At 41.1% G+C, this 19,222-nt stretch overlaps 1 protein-coding gene across 1 annotated transcript; it reads right to left on the bottom strand.

Annotated features, from left to right (window-relative positions):
- Nucleotides 1-9: 9 nt before the first annotated feature.
- On the bottom strand, nt 10-18,778 carry PPID (peptidylprolyl isomerase D). The gene is made up of 10 exons (XM_063458211.1): nt 18,611-18,778; nt 15,118-15,258; nt 12,903-13,009; nt 7,469-7,657; nt 6,576-6,698; nt 5,986-6,092; nt 5,319-5,460; nt 2,923-3,009; nt 2,788-2,830; nt 10-526 (listed from the first exon to the last, which is right to left on the bottom strand). The coding sequence occupies exons 1-10, from the start codon at nt 18,693-18,695 to the stop codon at nt 438-440; spliced, it is 1,113 nt and encodes a 370-aa protein (XP_063314281.1). The 5' UTR covers nt 18,696-18,778; the 3' UTR covers nt 10-437.
- Nucleotides 18,779-19,222: the final 444 nt, after the last annotated feature.

Genomic DNA, 19,222 nt, shown 5'->3' with positions numbered 1-19,222 from the left:
AAACAGACATTTGCAGCATTAACAGTCTTTATTAAGAGGAACGGTAAACATTTCTTATGTAAAATAAAAAGGAAAAAAAATGCTAGTAACCAATTGCAGCTTTCAAAAGTTGCACAGAGGAAAATAAGCTCCTTTAAGTAAATCGGGAAAAAAAACAAAACAGTATTACGGTCTGCAGAATAACAAAAGTCACACCAAGTAAAATGCTACACTGCACATCCTACATTTGCATAGTTCATGCAGTGTCACAATGAAAAAAAACAAACAAGGAAAAACTATAACCGTTTGAAAACCATTAAACTACATCTCTTGGGCTCAAAAAAGTTTGCTTTTTTGGTTTATCCGACAGCTTCTTTTCTTGTAAAAGTGTCTCCTTAAATCAGCAGAAGCCATCCTGTCAATACGTTCCATGCAGACTTTACAATAAAAAAAAAATTCTATGCAAACATTTTTGCATATACAGCTTTTTCTTTTGCTTTCTGTTCCTTGATCCTGTGCTTGACCCGTAGCATTTCACTGCTGATTGCTGCAAGAAACAACAAATCTGGTAATTAGGGTTGTTCAATTGTCGCATATTTAAAATACCAGCCAAAACGTTTATAAGAAAGCATACGGTCATGTATATTATGCCGGACAAATTATTCCTGCATCTAGACCAGCGGTTCTAAACCCAGTTCTCAAGGGACTCCTACAGTCCAAGATTTTGGCCCTTCCCAATTCTGTTGCTACAGGGATACAGAGGAAAAAAACATGCCTTAAGGACTGGAAACAAAGTTTGGAGTGCCTGAAGGCATTACATGGGCAATAAAACAGTGGAGGCTAATCCCTAAACCACAGGTTCGATTATAAACTAGGGCAACCACCAAGTAAATGCTGCTGAAGCACGCTTTGTACATAATCTTGCTATTTAGTTCAGTCCTTGTATTTAAATGGGGGGGGGGGGGGGGGGGAGCGAATCGCCAAATTAGCCTAACAAAAAACAAGACTTGCGACGGAGAGGCTAAACTCAAAAACAAAGAATATAAACCATTTTCCATTGACTAATGAAGGTAAATTACTTGTACTTTCTACAAGCATATTGGCTATTCATTACCTCCAGTTTAGAGAAAAAGGTGTGAGCGCCTGTCCAAAATACAAACAAAGGGGCATGTGGCAATCCCGGCTGCCACCTGTAGATCCTATCCTACATAGATTTGACTATTTAAATGTCATGAACAGAATACGGACATATTGTTAGTCAGTCGAACCAACCACCGAACAGGGATACCACCCAGAGAAGTTGTGTGCCTCCAATTGAGTACTGTAGCACCTTAAAACTGCAAGGTTCTAAGTAGTCGGATGGGTGGCCGCCGTTCATATAACCAAACACGTGGCGGCTGCCATCTTTGCGCATGGAACTATAATCGGACGCTCTACCTTGCGAACACCGCTGAACTTCCATATTGTTCGTGCGCTCGTTTCCTTTCGTCGGCATTCTACTGAATTGAACGAACATCAGGCACATGGCTACCCAGTTCATGAACACTTATTCGTTATTTTAATCATGAGGACTCCCAAAAGAAGACCACTCAAAGCATCCAACCGCATGGAACTGTTTTGGGGCTTTGCCTCATGGCTAACCAGTCTAAACTTCCCTTGAATGGCGTTCCTGTTCTACCAAACAGATCAGCAGTATTTCGACAGATTGGGTGCTCAGATCCCGGCTATTCGATGAAGTGTCTTTCGTGGAGTTCTGAATAATATTATGGGAGTTATGATGTTTTAAAATATTGTTTAATTTTATGTACTTGGGAGATAATAAAGAATTGTCCTTACGCAATTATCTTCCAAGTACAGAAAAGGATCATGGGAAATGTCTTTGTTCCCTGTCCCCAACAAGGTCCACCAGGGGAAAGCCCCTGGAATGTCATTAAAGAAACCCCTTGCATGGGGAATTGTATAAAAGCCAGCTGTGGCTCAATAAAAACCAGTTGACTTCCAAAGCCATGTATCGTCCAGTTGTTGGGGAATGGGATGGGAATTGCCGCGCTACGCTTCTCTTGAATGATGATTAAGTCTACCAGCGGAGATATTGCAGTTAATACTTCTACTCTGCTACACCCATACTATGTCGCAGTACCAAAACCATCCTGTGACAGACCGCCTGGCACCCCGACTGGGTACCTCCGTCAATCGCTGCTTCCTAGTACCATAAGTACTGCACTGGAACACGATAACTACCGTTAACTTCATGAACCACCGCAGCTTGGTTGGGGTCTTGCCTTCCTCCACCCACCCAGGATCCAGCTTCCAGTGGGTAGACCTCTCCTAGTCCAGAGAGCGTAGCCGGAACAGCATTTATAAGAGCTAGTGATTATACTCAGGGGAATATTGTGATATAGCAATCCCTAGAGTGACTGTAGTTCTCCAATCCCCCAAACAATGAGCCAATACTTCATGAAGGGGTAAACAAATCTCAATTTAATGGGAGCCACACTTTGCCTTTTATGACCTGCTAAAGTTCAAACTCTTTTCTATTACTTCCTCCAATTCCTCCCAATAGATCATTAGCAAGGCTATGCTGCCTGATAATGACAGCCAATAAAAGAAAGGTTGGCTGTATAAAACATTTCTTGTAGGCAATATAAAAGGTCCAATGGGATTTCACACATGATAGCTGCTAAAAAAAGATCTTACGGGTTGAATGGGATCCTGAGGATTTCCAGTTGGAATACACAGCTCAAAATGGTTTAGATGCATTAAACTCTACACATTCTAAGTTGTCATCCAACAAGTAGACTACTTTACCTTTGTCATCCGGTGCCAACTCGTGAGCATTTTTAAGATCCTCCTAAAACACAAAATGGAAGCAGGTAAAAATAAAAAAGTAATCTTTCTAATCTCAATAAATACATTTAAAGTGATTAAACCAACCCATCTTACCAGTGCTTGTTCATAATCTTTCAAGCCTTGCCGGCCCTGTGCCCGTCTGTAAAGTGCTTTGGTATTCGATGGATCAAATTCAAGTGCCTACAGTAAACAGCACAAAATATTACATATCAAATCTGCTTCATATTACATGTGATAATGCATCAAAGATACTAGTGTCCATATAAATATTTTCACAAGGCAAACCACAGAAACATCCTTTTTAGCATAATGAAATTGAGATGGTAGGTTACAAAAAAATAAATAAAAAAATATGGCAGCAGCCCAACGACCTTGCCAATACTGATTGCCTGGGGAATAGTCTGCCATTTAAGTCACCTGAATTGTTTTAGTCAACTAAATCTGCAGTAGGTTTTAGTCTACTAAATCTCTAGTAGATTTGTTCTGTTTAGTTAAAGCCTCTGTCTCTTTTGTCCTTTCCCCACCCCCTCTGTGTGTCTCTCTCCCAAGTCCTGGTCTGTCTCTTTTGCCCCTTCCACAGCCCCACTGTGCAGTGTTAATTTTGGCTGGAAATTTTAATTTAGTTTTCGTCAGTCTTTTGACTTAAATGCCATTTTAGTCATCTGAATTATTTTAGGTTTAGTCTAGTTTCAATTTTAGTCGACTAAAATGGTTAGTCGACACAATTAACACTGATGCTCACACTAAAGAGCTATGTGGACCTGGATTCAATTACCCAACAGCAGTGCCACTACACAGGAGATAGGAATTCCTCTAGCCAACTGTATAGGCGAAATGTTAACATATGGATAATTTAAGTGTTCACATTTTCTTTTTGACCTTTTGAAATCATAAGTATGGTACCCACATTTCCTACTCTACAATAACAGGAACACTAACATGTATTACAGATGCTAGTGGTAAAATAACTATTTAGGTCCTTGGCCCCCTCTCTTAAAAAGAGGTCATTTTATTTACTTTTTTCTCCCATGTTGCGCTGATCTTGCCATAGGTGGCCCCATCTCCGTTCTGACAATCTCAGCATTTGGAGCAATTGTGCATGCACACTGAAACACAGCCCTGCGCCAAACAGCATCTCTTCATAGAGCTGCATTAAATCAGCATTTCCATCCAGAGCGTGGAGACGTTAAACTCAGTGGCTGTGCAGCACTGACCCAGAAAAGACATCTAGCGGCCCTGACTGCCACTAGAGATGTTAATAATCAGTAATGTAAACACTGCCTCTCTGAAAAGGCAGTGTTTACAGCAAAAAGTCTGCAGGGACAGGCAATAGACACCAGAACAACTACAATCAGCTGTAGTTGTTCTCGTGAGCCAAGTTTCCCTTCAAATGGTACCAAACTAGAAAAAGAATTACCCGGAATTCAAAGTGAATTTCGAATTTAAGGCTAAAATAGCAGAATTGGAAAAAAATCCCCAAGTATGCTAACCCTTCAAGAGAGTTTTGAGATGCCTTGAATGCATAGTGGCAGACTACATGGTCATCCAGTTCACCTCTGGCTTCCATGGCTGGGAAGAGCATCTTTCTAAAACTATACATTTATCATTTTAATAGTACAACATGAGCTTAAAAGTTCACCTGCTTAAAATTGTCGGTGTCATCCACATATTTAGTAGATTACATGTTTATTTCACTCTTTGTCAACTTCTTTTAGAGATATCAAAAAGAGAATGCATTTAATTATAAAAATCCTCTTTTTTTACTTCAACGTCAACCCACTTCATCAACTTCTCCATTGATGCGCTCTTCACCAAAAATAAATGGATGAAGTAGGATTCAGGATGTGGTTACTGCAGCACCAAAAAGTTATGCAGGGTGCAAATAAAACCTTAATTACTCCAGTGGCCATAGGTCAACTAGTGTATGAACCCATATCAGTGTAAAAGAAAGTACAAGCATTTCAGACCCCTGCCTTTTTCTCGATTTACAATGCTGTTCAAGGGCATGCCATTTTATTTATTTGGAACAGAATGGAAAGAAGCGCACACACCCTAACCACACAATGCAAAAATTAAATTTAAAAAACAATGTTCTTTGCAGCTCTTATGTACATGCCCAAGCTTATCTCAAATAATTGAAAATAAACTCGCAAAAGAATTGTGGCAATGTGCAACTAAATGTCTATTTCTCTTGAAGAGGAGCTCCAGTTTAAAGGGTTACTTCCAAGCACGCACCATGACCACTTCAGTGACATTGGTACCAAAATAACGTACTGCACGACAGTTTTCCAGTGTGGATGATATAAATGGCCCGAAGGGTAATATTTTCTGGGTACTAACAAATTCCTGGGTGAAATGTACTGAGCACTGCTTCCTCTCAGTTGAGCATCTGTAGTCTCTACTTTGTGTATAGATTATTTTGAGCAGTTTTCAATCCAAAACAAAAAAGGTCTGCATTGCATAGGTCTATTTTCATACTAGTATTTTACCTCATTGCAGCTTTCAATTGCAGCTCTAAAGTCTGATATCTTGAGTTTACAGGCAGCAATATTCAGGTTACAGCTCACAGCTATTGGATTTAATTTAGCTATATTATCATCACCTGTCACATCTTTGCAGCTTTCAACATATCTGTTAAAATAGAGAAAACCAAACGATTACATCACCACTGCAAAAGACTGCTTCAAATATTACAGTAAAAAAAAAAAAAAAAAAAAAACGAACAACATTCAGCTGTGTCGGAGATTACGTTTTATACAGGGCAGCTATTTTCAGTCTAGGAAATGTTTTCTCTCTTACTAGGATATCATTGATTCACTGAGTCCTGAACTCTAAGAATGAAATGTAAAATATGCCACAGGCTAACTTGGCTTTCATACAGTCTGTAGAAAAAAAAAAAAAGATGCACTCCACAGACTTCTTCATCAATAACAATTGAGCTTATTCTGTCAATTTTTCGCTTTTCACAAAAAGATTCACCAGGCCTATCAATTATAAACACACACTGTATACTGATGCAGTTTGTCTGAAAATGGTACAGATTATGACTTGTATTAAGTAAAATGTGGTAGTTCTAGATTTTATTTAAATTAATGGTACCAGCAATGTACATATATGATGTTTTGTGTTTTATTTTTGCAGCAGTATAATTTGTACCTTAGGGCCTTGTTGTATTTCTTTGTTGCCATCTCCCAGTTTTGAGATTTGAAAAAGTTATTTCCAATGCTCTTTACGTCCTCAGCAATGGAGGTAATTCTCCCAACCTGATATTAGAGGAGAAATACTACAGGTTAAAACAAAACTGCTTGGTGGGCAATTTAGTTAATTCATTCAAACAGGTAACTTTTTTGGATACCTAAAATACAAACATTTAATGAAAACATAAAGTGTAAAAACACTTTAAAATAGAAGTTATATTCTGTACAGGCATAACACTTCATAGCTTTACTACATATTTATACAGACAAGGTTATTCAAAGTGTAAAACATCAGGAAATCTAAGAATCTCAAGAGCCAAGCTGAACATAGCTGAATTAGAGATTTATTTGTATTTTATTTTTTTTAATTTGGGTACAGTAACCTAAAATTTGATATTCACTTTGAATTTCTGACAATTTACCTTTCAGTGAATAGTCTTGACAGTAAGTCAAGCAGGTTGCAAAATAACTACATATTTTATTAATCAATATTTGGCAAACACAAATAAGACAAGTACATGGAAATGGAATCTGATTCCATGAACTTACATCATTTAATTCAACATCGGAGTCCTCTGGGAAGTCAGGATGGGTGTCACCAGATCCATCCAATGGCGGTATCACACAATCATCCCCATCTTTCAGTTCACCACACTCTGATATAACACAGGGCTGCAAGGGGAAAAAAGGGGGAAATTCTGTTTGCAGAACATGCATTTGACAGTTCAAAGGATCTGCAATCACATTTGTTTCAAACTAGAACAAAATTAATGCCTATACTAACTATCACACCACAAGATGGCCAAGTCAACATGCCTATTGCAGCTTGCAAATGTACTGTTCAAAAAGATTCGCAAAAACTACAATACAAATATATAAAGTTTATTTTTAAGATTTCTATAAACACTTTCTCAGAGACCATCTGATAACGATACCTTGCTATTTCATCAGACGTGGCTCTGGTGGTTCTGCAACTATAGACATTTAAAACCCTCCAATATAAGCATTACAGTCCGTTTTCAGCTACAGTGTCAAAGCAGAGAGAACATGACACCGAGATCAGTTCATTGAAATTAAGTGGTTCTGGGTGCCTATAATTTTCCTTTAATGCATTACCTACATTACCAACGAAAGCAGCGGCATGGTTGTAGTAGCCCAGAGTCAGCTTAGGTGTATTTTAATGCATAGCTTTACAGTGAAGGAATTGTATAGGGGGGAAATAAAAAAAAGTATATATATATAAAAATAAAAATATACTTTTTTTATTATATATAGAACAAAAAGACATTGGATTGGATTGGAAATCAAGCTGTTTCTTCTACACTTCTAACTATGGTCTCTCTTTATAGCTAGCATATGAAGATGACAAATGAGAACAGCAAGTGAGTTTATACAATTGCTTCATCAAGCTAGTATAATGTTACACCTGTACAATAACTTACCTTCACTGGTTTTTCTTCCTTCGATTCAATGTTTTCCAACATTTTAACAATGCCATATCCTTTCAGCACTTGACCAAATACCACGTGTTTCTCATCCAAATGGGGGGTGGGCACAGTTGTGATGAAAAACTGAGAGCCATTAGTATTTGGACCAGCATTGGCCATACTAAGCAAACCCTCTTTGTCATGCTGCAGGTATATAAAGATATAAAATATATTTAAAAAAAGGAATGTTTTAACAAGTGGTATCATCAGCTTCAAATAACAAAAGTACGGTCACTCCAGTTTAACTGAGTGTCTGTCAAATGCTCAACTTAAATAGCATTAGTCTTATGGAGTGTTTCAGTTTATCAAAAAGGAAGGGGGTTGTTAAATAAGCAAAACCTGGGTACATCATGTTTGTGTTGCATAAGGAGTTACAACCCAATTAAAATGTAAAGATTTACCATGTCAATCATTTGTTAAAACTGTTACGGTGATAACATATTATTCATAAAGTGGCAACAAATTCCACAGCCCTGTAAAAAAGGTGGACTAACAAACAACTAGTTGCAACAAAACCAGTTCATGTATAGGAACATAAGGTGCTGATGGTAAAAATTACACAAGCGGTAACGGTACGATGTGTTTCATATATGAGAAAAAAGTGAGCTGCTACAGAAAGTATATAATGAAGACTTTTGGGTGACACAGTTGCCCGGAGAGGAAGCCTTCTTAAAGGATCACTATAGTGCCAGGAAAACAAACTTTTTCCTGGCACTATAGTGCCCTGAGGGTGCCAACATCCTCAGAGTCCCACTCCCGTGGCGCTGAAGGGGGAGAAAGGGGATTAATTCCTTGCCTTTTTTCCAGCGCCGGGCTCCCTCGGAGCTGGGACTCTACTCCCTCTTCTGATGTCATCGGCTGAATGCGCATGCGCGGCAAGAGCCACACGCGCATTCAGCCAGTCCTTAGGAAAGCATTCTCAATGCTTTACTATGGACGCTGGCGTCTTCTCACTGTGAAAATCACAGTGAGAAGCGCGGAAGCGCCTCTAGCGGCTGTCAATGAAACAGCCACTAGAGGTGGATTAAGCCATAGATAAACATAGCAGTTTCTCTGAAACTGCTATGTTTACAGCAAAAAGGGTTAAACCTAGCTGGACCTGGCACCCAGACCACTTCATTAAGCTGAAGTGGTGTGGGTGCCTATAGTGGTCCTTTAAAGCCTTCTTTTAATTTTTTTTTTTTTTTAGAGAGATTGGGTGAGAGTCTAATGGAGCAGGGAAGGACGTTTGGTAGGAACAGTGACGTTTTACAGAATTCTTAAAGAGGTGAGTCAGATAGAACAACAATTTTTTTAAGAAAAAAATCCTAAGAAAGTAAGAAACAAGTTGTGCCAAAAGGACAGAACAGGGATGTCTAAAGGCTTTACCCCAATAATTGAATCATAAGGCAAAAATATAGTCGTGTAATTAACACAAAAGTGTACTGACCCTACCTGGAAATAAGCGGTTTCCTTTTATCCACAAAATAATTGTACAGTCATGGGGAAGTACACCCTCTTTGAATTCTATGGATTTACATATAGGACATAATCATCTGTTCCTAAGCAGGTCTTAAAATTAGAAAAACAGAACCTCAGATGAACACCACATGACATATTACACTGTGTCATGATTTATTTAACAAAGAAAACAAAAATGGAGAAGCCATGTGTGAAAAACAAAGTACACCTTATGATTTCTTCTAGAACCACCTTTAGCAGCAATAATGTTAAGTAATCATTGTCTGTATGACTTGATTAGTCTCTCACATCATTGTGGAGGAATTTTGGCCCACTCTTCTTTACAACGTTGCTTCAGTTCATTGAGGTTTGCTGGCATTTGTTTATGCACAGCTCTCTAAATGTCCTGCAGCATTTCAATTGGATGGAGGTTTGGACTTTGACTGAGCCGTTGCAATGCCTTGAGTCTTTTCTTTTTCAGGCATTCCGTTGTAGATTTGCTCGTGGTCTTTGGATCATTGTCCTGTTGTAAGACCCAATTTTGTTCAAGCTTGAGCTGTCACACAAATGGCCGAATGGAGAAAACTTTGGTATACAGAGGAGTTCATGGTCGACTCAATGACGGCAAGGTTCCCAGGTGCTGATGCTGCAAAACAAGCCCAAATAATTACCCCTTCACCACTGTGCTGATATGCTGTGTTTGGTTTTCACCAAACGTGGTGCTGTGCAATATGACCAAACATCTCCAGTTTGGTCTCGTCTGTCCAAAGGACATTGTTCCAGAAGTCTTGTGGTATGTTCAGATGCAACTTTGCAAGCCAAATCCATGCTACCATGTTCTTTTTAGACAGAAGAGTCTTTCTAGTGGCAACCCTTCCAAAAAACCATACTTCTTCAGACTTTTCCGAATTGTACGGTCATGTAATTTAACATGCTAACTGAGGCCTTTAGAGTCTAAGATGTAACTCTCTGGTTTTCTGCAATTTCTCTGAGCATTGCACGGTCTGACCTTGGGGTGAATTTCCTGGGATGTCCACTCCTGGGAAGATTGGCAACTGTCTTGAATATTTTCCCACTGTGGAATGATCTTTCTTACTGTACTCATTTATTTTAAATTGTTTGGAAATGGCCTTATAACTCTTCCCAGCTTGATGGGCAGCAACAATTGCTGCTGTAAGATTATTGCTGATGTCATTCCTCCTTGGCATTGTGTTGACACGCACCTGAATGTTCCAGACCAGCAAACTACTAAAACTTGTTTTTTATAGAGATGATCACACTTGCTGATGATTAATCAAGATAATTTTATTAGCAGCACCTGTCTGCTACCTAGCCTCCTAATTCCAATATGGAAGCAGTAAATGTGTACTTTGTTGTTCATACATGGCTTCGCATTTTGGCATTATGTTTGTTAAATAAAACATGACAGTAAAATATGTAATGTGCTGTTCATCTGAGATTGTATTTACCTAGATTTAAGACCTGCTAAGGAACAGATGATTGTTATGCCCTGATATGTAAAACCTTCAAATTCAAAGGAGGGTGTAATTTCTTTTTCCCTTGGCTATATAGTATATGCCTAGAAGAGTGAGAAAGTGTTACAATTATCCTGTCTATTGAGCGTGGTAATAAAGTGAAAATGTAACAATATGTTACAGTGAAGGTGCACCCTCAGGTTTTAATGTTGTGATACCTATTGGGACAAGCAGCCTCGATTTAGAATAGTCAATTAAAATTATATCTACAGAGCACAAAGGGTCTTTCAAGAGAAAAATAAATAAAATATATACGCATGCATCTGCGAAGAAGGCAGCAGAATTTGGTGATTGACTGGTTGTACCGGGTGAAGGAGAACTTGGAATCAAAGAGAACTCCAAGACAATGTGCCTGTGAGGTAGAGCGGATGGTAGTGCCGTTAACATGGATGGAGACAGACACAGAAGTAGTAGTGTTTGAAGGAAGAAGCATGAGACGTTTTGAAGAAATTGGGTATATTAAAGTGAGCTGCCCTCCAGTTAGAAACAGCAGGGGCAGCTAGAGACACAATTTAAGAGGGATGAAAAAAGATCAGGCGAAGACAGATTTGTGTATCATCAGCTTAGGACTCATGTTTGAAGCTAAAGAAACAGATTAGTATACGAAGGGTGGCAGTGTAGATTGAGAACAGGAAGATAACCTTGGAGAACACAAACAGAGAGGCGTTTCTGAGGTGAGGAAGAACAAGAAAAAAAAACACTAAAAGAGCGCTGGGAGAGATAGGAGGACCAGAAAAGAGCAGAGTCTCAAAGACAGAAGTTGTGAAGGATAAAAACGAGGAAACGGATGATCAACAGTTTTGAAAGAAGCAGAGAGGTCAAGAAGAATTAGAAGGGAGTAGTGACCATTGGATTTTGAAGAAATTAAGTCATTATATACTTTGGTCAAGGCTGTTTGGACATAGTGACCAGTGCAAAATCCAGACTGAAGTAGCTCAAATAGAAAGTCAGATTCAGAGAAATTCATGTTGTATACAAAACTTTCTCAGGGGCCTTGGAGGGAAATTGTAAAAGGGCAGTAGTTTGATTGTGCGTTGAGGCTTTTTTTATTTTAATTTTTTTTTACCGGGAGGGGGTGATTTTCTGGGTATTGGTTGCTTGCTTGAAGAGTGAAGAAAATACAACAGAGGGGAGAACGAACGAACGAACGAGAGCGCGCGCGCGCACACACACACACACACACACGAATTTCACCAGCATTGCAAAGTAATCAACGGTTTCCTTTCGTTTGATATGCCAATACAATTTAAGAAAAGCAGCATATCCTGATGCAGAAGTTTAAAGAGTATCTGTCATGGTACCTACCACTTATGCTCTTGGAAAAGAGCAGAACATTTAATCTATAAATTGTGCTAGTAAATGTACAGATTGAAAGAAAATCATATTTAAAAATATGTCTCTCTCACACAGGTCAGTCAATTCTTCAGCAGACTCCCACAGATGGTCCTCCTGCTCCCCAAGCATAGTAATTCATAGCGCATGCTTTGTGGTTGCCATGGTAACTCCCTAGCAATGCATGACTAGGAAGCATAGGAACAGAGTGCCTGATTTCACTCCGTTCAGAAGTCAGCATGCTGACCACGAAGCCAGCATTATAGAGGTTTACCCTGCTTGTGGAGGCGTCACATGGCAGGGTAAATTCACCCCCTAAAAAGAATGCAAAAAAAAGGGGGGAGAACGAGTGTTACATAAGAGTAACACCCACGAACGTGAATACATAGCGGTGTTGGACTGAAGGTGAATTGAGCTTTTTCATTTGGGGATGATTAATGTTACTGTAAGGACTGTATTAGCAAGCTGATGAGGCAGCCAATTGTTGAGCAACAAATTGAGAAAATTAAGTACAAAAATATGCAAAGCAAGGTTAGCCACCAATGGTGTACAGGTAAACAACAGATAATGCATACAACTTAAATGGACACTAAGCACCAAAACAATGTGATCTTAATGAAGTAATCTGTGTATAGTTTATGCCCTTGCAATCTCACTTCTGTTATTTCTGCCTAATTATTTTTGTTCCGGTTTATGTAGTACTTGTCACACCTATCCTAGCAAAGACCCACACAGCTACCCTACAAATTTCTGAAAAAGAGAGTCTAACAATTTTTAGCTTCCATTATAAATGCATCAGTTTCATCTCCTGCTCTGTTCATAGCCTGTTACAGCTAGAAACAGCCTCCTGTATATGATTAAATTTCAATTAACAGAACAGGAAATAACAAAACTAAACACACTGTGCTGCAAATCTCACGCAGGAAGGGGTGTATAAAGCTGCACAGACAGAAATAAAAGTGATTTAAATCCTAAATGGCAGATATTTGATCAGTGAGTTTGCAGCAGCGCAAAACCTGCAATAGTGCTTTAAAAATATATGTTAAATGAATTTCTACATTTGATTCAGAACAACATGGTACCTTGTAATTGAAGTTTTCATCTTCAAATTTTTCTCCATATATACTCTCTCCACCAGTTCCATTTTGATTTGAGAAATCCCCACCTTGGATCATGAATTTCTTGATAACTAGTAAATCAGTGACAAACCGTTAATTTAAGATGGTGATCTATAAACAACAAAACTATCTAGACCAGAGATGTCGAACATGCGGCCCCCCAGATGTTGCTGAACTACAACTCCCATGATTCTTTCAATGAAACAGAGAGCCAGGGAATCATGGGAGTTGTAGTTCAGCAACATCTGGGGGGGCCGCATGTTCGACATCCCTGATCTAGACGCATTAAGATTATTCAAATAAATATCCACAAGTTTATTTCGAGGTCTTTCTATGGACCTAGAAAAATGTTGGCAATCGATCTGAAATATCACTGATCTGGGGACGGAGCCTAGCTTCCTAGCAGAGTGGACGTGCTGCACGATAGCTCCTGCAAGCCAGCCACTAAAACGGGGGATATACCCCAAATCATTGCACGCACATCGCTGGGAGGGTGACTACAGAGTGGGGGAGACCCAGGAAAATGTTTTAATACCAATCTTGTACCCGCAACTCACCGGGTCCCCACGATTCCAGCCTCAGCCTCAGCCTAGCTGCGACCGAGCCAGGGAGAGGCGGCCGCTCTCCTGGTTGGTAACCTCACAGATGGAAACCTCACCATACTCACCTCTAATCCCCCCCCCTCTGGACCGGCGGGGGTTATCCCGGTCCTCGCTGGGTGCCACAGGCAGCCGGCCAACACTACCTCCGATCACCATGAGGCAGCAAGGTACATCCAAGATGGCGGAGGATGGCGGCTGGCAAAAGCGAACGCAGTCCCGATGCACCAAGCATCCCCAACACAGCCTGCGGCGCCTGGACGCTCACTTCAGCCAACACGGGGCTAAACAACAAACTGAACAGCTAGCAGCCCAGATGCCGCGGTATGCAGAAGCCCGCACGGGTGAAAGATGCAGAAAGCGCAGGGGGACCGCGACAACGGCTTACCGTGACCTGCTGGAAGGCACACGCGACTACCCCACAGAGGGAATTGGCTGACGACATCGCAGCATGGCAGGGCTTTGGACCACCGCTGGAACTGTGATTCTAAGCAAGCAGACGACCACGCACTGAGCCCTCCAAACCAGAGTGAACTCCTTATACCTTATACTGAAGCACATGCCTAATAGTTATACTGAATCTGGTACTTTCCTTTTTGAGTCATACCATGCATAGCTGCATTATATCTGCACCCAGTGATTCCGTAACCTAGCTTTGAATCACTAGCTTGTCAAACCTACTTTATCAATATGCTGACACTGCCAGTTTCATAGTCTGTTGTAAAACATATACCTAAAGCTTGGCTAGTCTAATGTTAATTTGTTGCTCCACTCTATGCTTAAATGACCACTATAGGCACCCAGACCACTTCAGCTTAATGAAGTGGTCCGGGTGCCAGGTCCAGCTAGGGTTAACCCATTTTTTTTTATAAACATAGCAGTTTCAGAGAAACTGCTATGTTTATAAATGGGTTAATCCAGCCCTCAAAGCCTCTAGTGGCTGTCTCACTGACAGCCGCTAGAGGCGCTTGCGTGATTCTCACTGTGAAAATCACAGTGAGAGCACGCAAGCGTCCATAGGAAAGCATTGATAATGCTTTCCTATGAGACCGGCTGAATGCGCGCGCAGCTCTTGCCGCGCGTGCGCATTCAGCTGAATGGGAGGAGAGGAGGAGGATCGGAGGAGGAGAGCTCCCCGCCCGGCGCTGGAGAAAGGTAAGTTTTAACCCCTTTCCTCTCCCCAGAGCCCGGCGGGAGGGGGTACCCTCAGGGCACTATAGTGGTCCTTTAACCCTCTTGTAGAATGTCTCTTCCTAAATGTGGCATAGAGGGAAGTAACTGCTGTTATCCTTCTGTTCTCTATATTAAAAAAATTGTGCATGTCAAATATACAGTACAGCTCAGCCAGAGGACTGCCTTTGGGGCACCTCAGGCCTATATGTCATTCTATATTGCACTGCAAAAATAAAAAATAAAATAAATGTAAAAAAAATATCACTGATCTGTAAAAGCCGATTAATATTTTTAAAACTGCTTTATATACACATAACAAGAGAAACAAAAGGTCTACAAACTTATTCTTCTCAATATATATATATATAATTATTTTTTTTAAATCAACAAATAAAATCATAACTTACTTCTATGAAAAGGACAGCCTTTAAAATGCAGGGGTTTTCCGGTTGTTGGTCCTATACCTTTCTCCCCCGTACACAGAGCTCGGAAATTCTCTGCAGTTTTGGGTACAACATCAGCAAACAGTTCTAAGACAACACGGCCAGCTGGAAAGGACAAAAAAAATATATTTTTTTATGCAAACAAGTTTCTTTGGAAATGTATTACTTTGACATCAGTCCTTCCATTCTTATCAATTTACTACTTAAAAGGAGTATGGTAAAAATAATACTAGTTTGAGAGAAGCATTAAAGTCACAGTCGAAATCTATGGAATACACCTGCTAGTTATTCTACAACTAGATTTCATAAACACCCACAAATGTTTCAAAATTAATATAATAATAAAATAATGAAAGAAACAGTCACGCTGTCATAAGAATAAATATCCGATTAGTTTTACCTGATTCGAAAGACTGGCCAAACCACACATTTCCAGTATGCTTTGAAGTACTATTCTATAGTAATGAAGGGCGAGGGGTAATCACAACCAAATATTTCAGACATGATGGCAAAAGCAATTCCATCCCACCACTCAACTGTTTAATACTGCTACCAGTGCCAGGACATATTCATTACCCTGTGTATTTTGTAATAGTCAGTTACAAATTACTGTGGCAAACTTTTGGAAGTGCCAGACGATATCATGAATAACGGTCTTCAAGATGAAAATACTACTGCCACTAATGGCACACACTCCCAAACCAAACCTGAATTGGTTCTTAGTGAGATGCAGTCACCTAGAGCTAAAGTGTATGGCCCGTAGAAGAAAAGACATGGGTCCTTATGATTTCCTTATGCCCAGCAAATCACTATGTAAATAGTATCAAATCAAAACCCCCTCCCCCCAGCTGTATGGAATTGGCTTTATCTATGGAGGATTCCATAGTGTTGAGGGATCCTCCATAGACCTGAATGCTGTACTTTCATGCAAGGTCAAGAGTAAAGCAATGATATTGGCTCGTTGCGCTCTGAAGAGGACTCCAAGGAAGAAGGTGTCAGTACCCACAAGAAACAGGTTCAGGTAAGTAATTCTCCTCTTAGCCTGCCCACCCCATTTGGGCTCCCCGGACCCCCAGCAGCGATATCATTGCCGGGGGTCTTGGCAAATACGTAAAGTCCCTAGACAGTGACAGTGCCACTTTAAGTGGTCCTGGTGGTTGGAGTTTCTCTTCAACCTTGTTAAGCCTCCTGGCAGTCAGACAACCAATTCTGTTAACTAGGATGCTAAGCTCAATAGACATCTACATTAAGTCTGGGCTTGAAGGGGAGGGCTTGAAAAGGCTTTAAACAAAAGATCTGCAGCTTTTGCAAGCTGTTTCTACATATGATCCTAAATGAAAGAAATGCACAATTAAATGAATGCATATTTTCATTGGTGATACATTTACTAAATAGTGATTTTTTTGGAGAACCCATTTAATTCCTACTTAACCCCTTAAGGACCAAACTTCTGGAATAAAAGGGAATCATGACATGTCACACATGTCATGTGTCCTTAACGGGATAAAGTAACACTACAGTGTTAGGAATACAAACATGTATTTCTGACACTATAGTTTTGTAATCGCCGGCCCCTCTCATCCCCAATTAAAAAGGTGATTTTACTCACCTTTTTCCAGCGCAGCATAGGTCTCCTCATTGCTGGCACCACCACCATGGCTGATTTCAGCCTATCCAATGCTTCCTATCAGGATATTGCGCATGGTAGGAAACCGCTGTGCTGAGTGTTGAAACTATACATCTGTACGGGGAACTTCCAGCGCATTTGCGTACCTTATTTCCAGCGCTGCGTGGGTCTGCAGCCGCTGGCCCCGCCCAAATCCGCTTCCTTGGTGACATCATCAGAATGGCCGGTTTTTAGCCAATCCAATGCTTTCCCATAGGACTGTTTCTTTCCCATAAAGAAAGCAGTGGGTCTAACTTTGACAGCACGGGAGCGTTGAACGGCGCATCCGCATCCAGGTTTCTATGGGGATAGATTGCTTCACTGAAATTGATTCAGTGACTTATTATGCAGACAGCTGATTTCAGTATCCAGAATGCCAGCCCACCCTACAGCTGAAACGTAATTGATTTTCTGCCTTATTTAAATGTTTGTTTTGTAGTATATCACTTGTGGTTGTCCTGATAAAAATTCCTGAAACTGAAACGTTGACTGTTACGCTTTTTAGTAAAAGAAGTTCCTAAGAAAGCTACCTGGAAGTGCAGATTTTTTTCTTTCATACATTTAGTGCAATCAAGAACCAGGTCAAATAACTGTAAGTAGGAGTGCAAGGCTATATATATATATATATATATATATATATATATACACACACACACAGGGGTGTATTTACCGCAAGGCCGACAAGGCATTTGCCTTGGGTGGCAAAAAAAAAACGTCCCCCCCCCCAATCAACCTGGCAAATGCCTTGCCAGCCTCTAGTCATGGGGGGGCCCAGGAGCTGGCAAGGTGGCCACCTCAGGGTCCCTTGAGACTCGCAGCTGCAGCACTTTCCGGGTGGGCGGCAAGGGAGCACTGATCCTCATGTTCAGCTCCCTCGTGCACACCGCAGTGATGCCGGAGCCGGAAAATGACATCACTCCGGCATCACGTGAGGGAGCTGAACAGAAGGATCAGGGCTCCCTCGCCGCTTGCAGTGACTGTCCAGCAGCCCCACTGGAAAACGTCCAGCAGCCCCACTGGAAAACGAGAATCCACCCCAGCACTCATAAAGGTAGGGAGGCTGGGGAGACTGAATTTTAAATTTGTTTACAAATTGTGAGTGTGCATGTGTGTCTGTCAGTAAGTGTGCATGTGTGTTAGCTAGTGTATATGTCTGTTAGCTATTGTATATGTGTCTGTCAGTGAGTGTGTATGTGTATTTAGAAAGCGGGCGGGGGAGGGGGTGCCAGAGTTTTGTGATGCCTAGGGCAGCACAAAACCAGGATACACCACTGTGTGTGTATATATATATATATATATATATATATATATATATATATCCATATTAGTCCATTAATGTAGATGTAAAATAGGTGAAATTATCTTGTGTAACTTTTATATTGGACTATCAGAAATTTGGAACAACAAGATTTTCTGATACTGGGCGAGCACATTAGCGCTAGGAATACAACTTTGTTTTCCTGGCACTATAGTTTACCTTTAAGGCTAGAATGGCTAACTGGAAAGCATAGCTAACCTTTTTTTTTTTTTTTTAATACATATTTCCAGTTTGGCTATTATGATCTGAAATGTTCCTAAATGTTCTATTTAGTGGATAACCATGCTGTTCCTATATTCAGTGTGCCCAATGTAGAAGTTATTAGGAGATACACTGTCCAATGTCTGATTGTCCTCACACACAGTGAACACATGGGATGTGAGGGTCCATTGATAGGATCCCCGGCCGGCCTCGCAGTGACTGAGCACACTCCGAGTATGAATGGCCACTCACCCCGCACGGCTCGCACTTACCGTACTCCCCTCCCACCTCCACATCGAAGAACACCCTGGGGTTGCCGGGGTTGGAGGGCTTGCTGGCCGGGCTGGGGTTCGCCATGTTGCTCTCACAGCACTTTCTCAGTCTATCTAGAAAAGTCGCACCGACCGGCTTCCCAGCACCCGAGCACACTTCCGCTGCGGCGGGGCGGAACTTCCGGTGTCCTCCCTCCCCGTCCGCCCTCAGTCAGCCCGTACAGCCGCTGCCTGGCGGGCAGACTGACCGCAGGTCTCACGGATAGCTGCACGGTGCACTGGATGCGGCCATAAATAAAACCGCCCGCCGGTCGAGCGCTGCTCTTACCACAGTCAACCCCTGGGCTCGGTGCGCTGCCGCCATGTTTGATTTGGGCAAACGGCTCGCTCTCTGTATGGATAGTGTTACCATGGTATACTCAGCACTGACACGGACATGTGTGGGACAGACATGGTAGATGAGAAACACACATTGTTACCTAAATATTGCCTTTCTCAACTGCTTACAGGGACACTATAGTCACCATAACCACTTCAGCATAATATAGTGGTTGGTTGTGGTGTCTATAAGCCGTGTCCCTGCAGGCTTAGCACTGTAAACACACCTTGCTG

The sequence above is a fragment of the Pelobates fuscus genome, chromosome 6 (genome assembly GCF_036172605.1).
Source record: "Pelobates fuscus isolate aPelFus1 chromosome 6, aPelFus1.pri, whole genome shotgun sequence".
NCBI classification, from domain to species: Eukaryota; Metazoa; Chordata; class Amphibia; order Anura; family Pelobatidae; genus Pelobates; species Pelobates fuscus.
The sequence above is the reverse complement of the archived record's forward strand: the minus strand, read 5'-3'. Positions and strand labels throughout refer to the sequence as shown.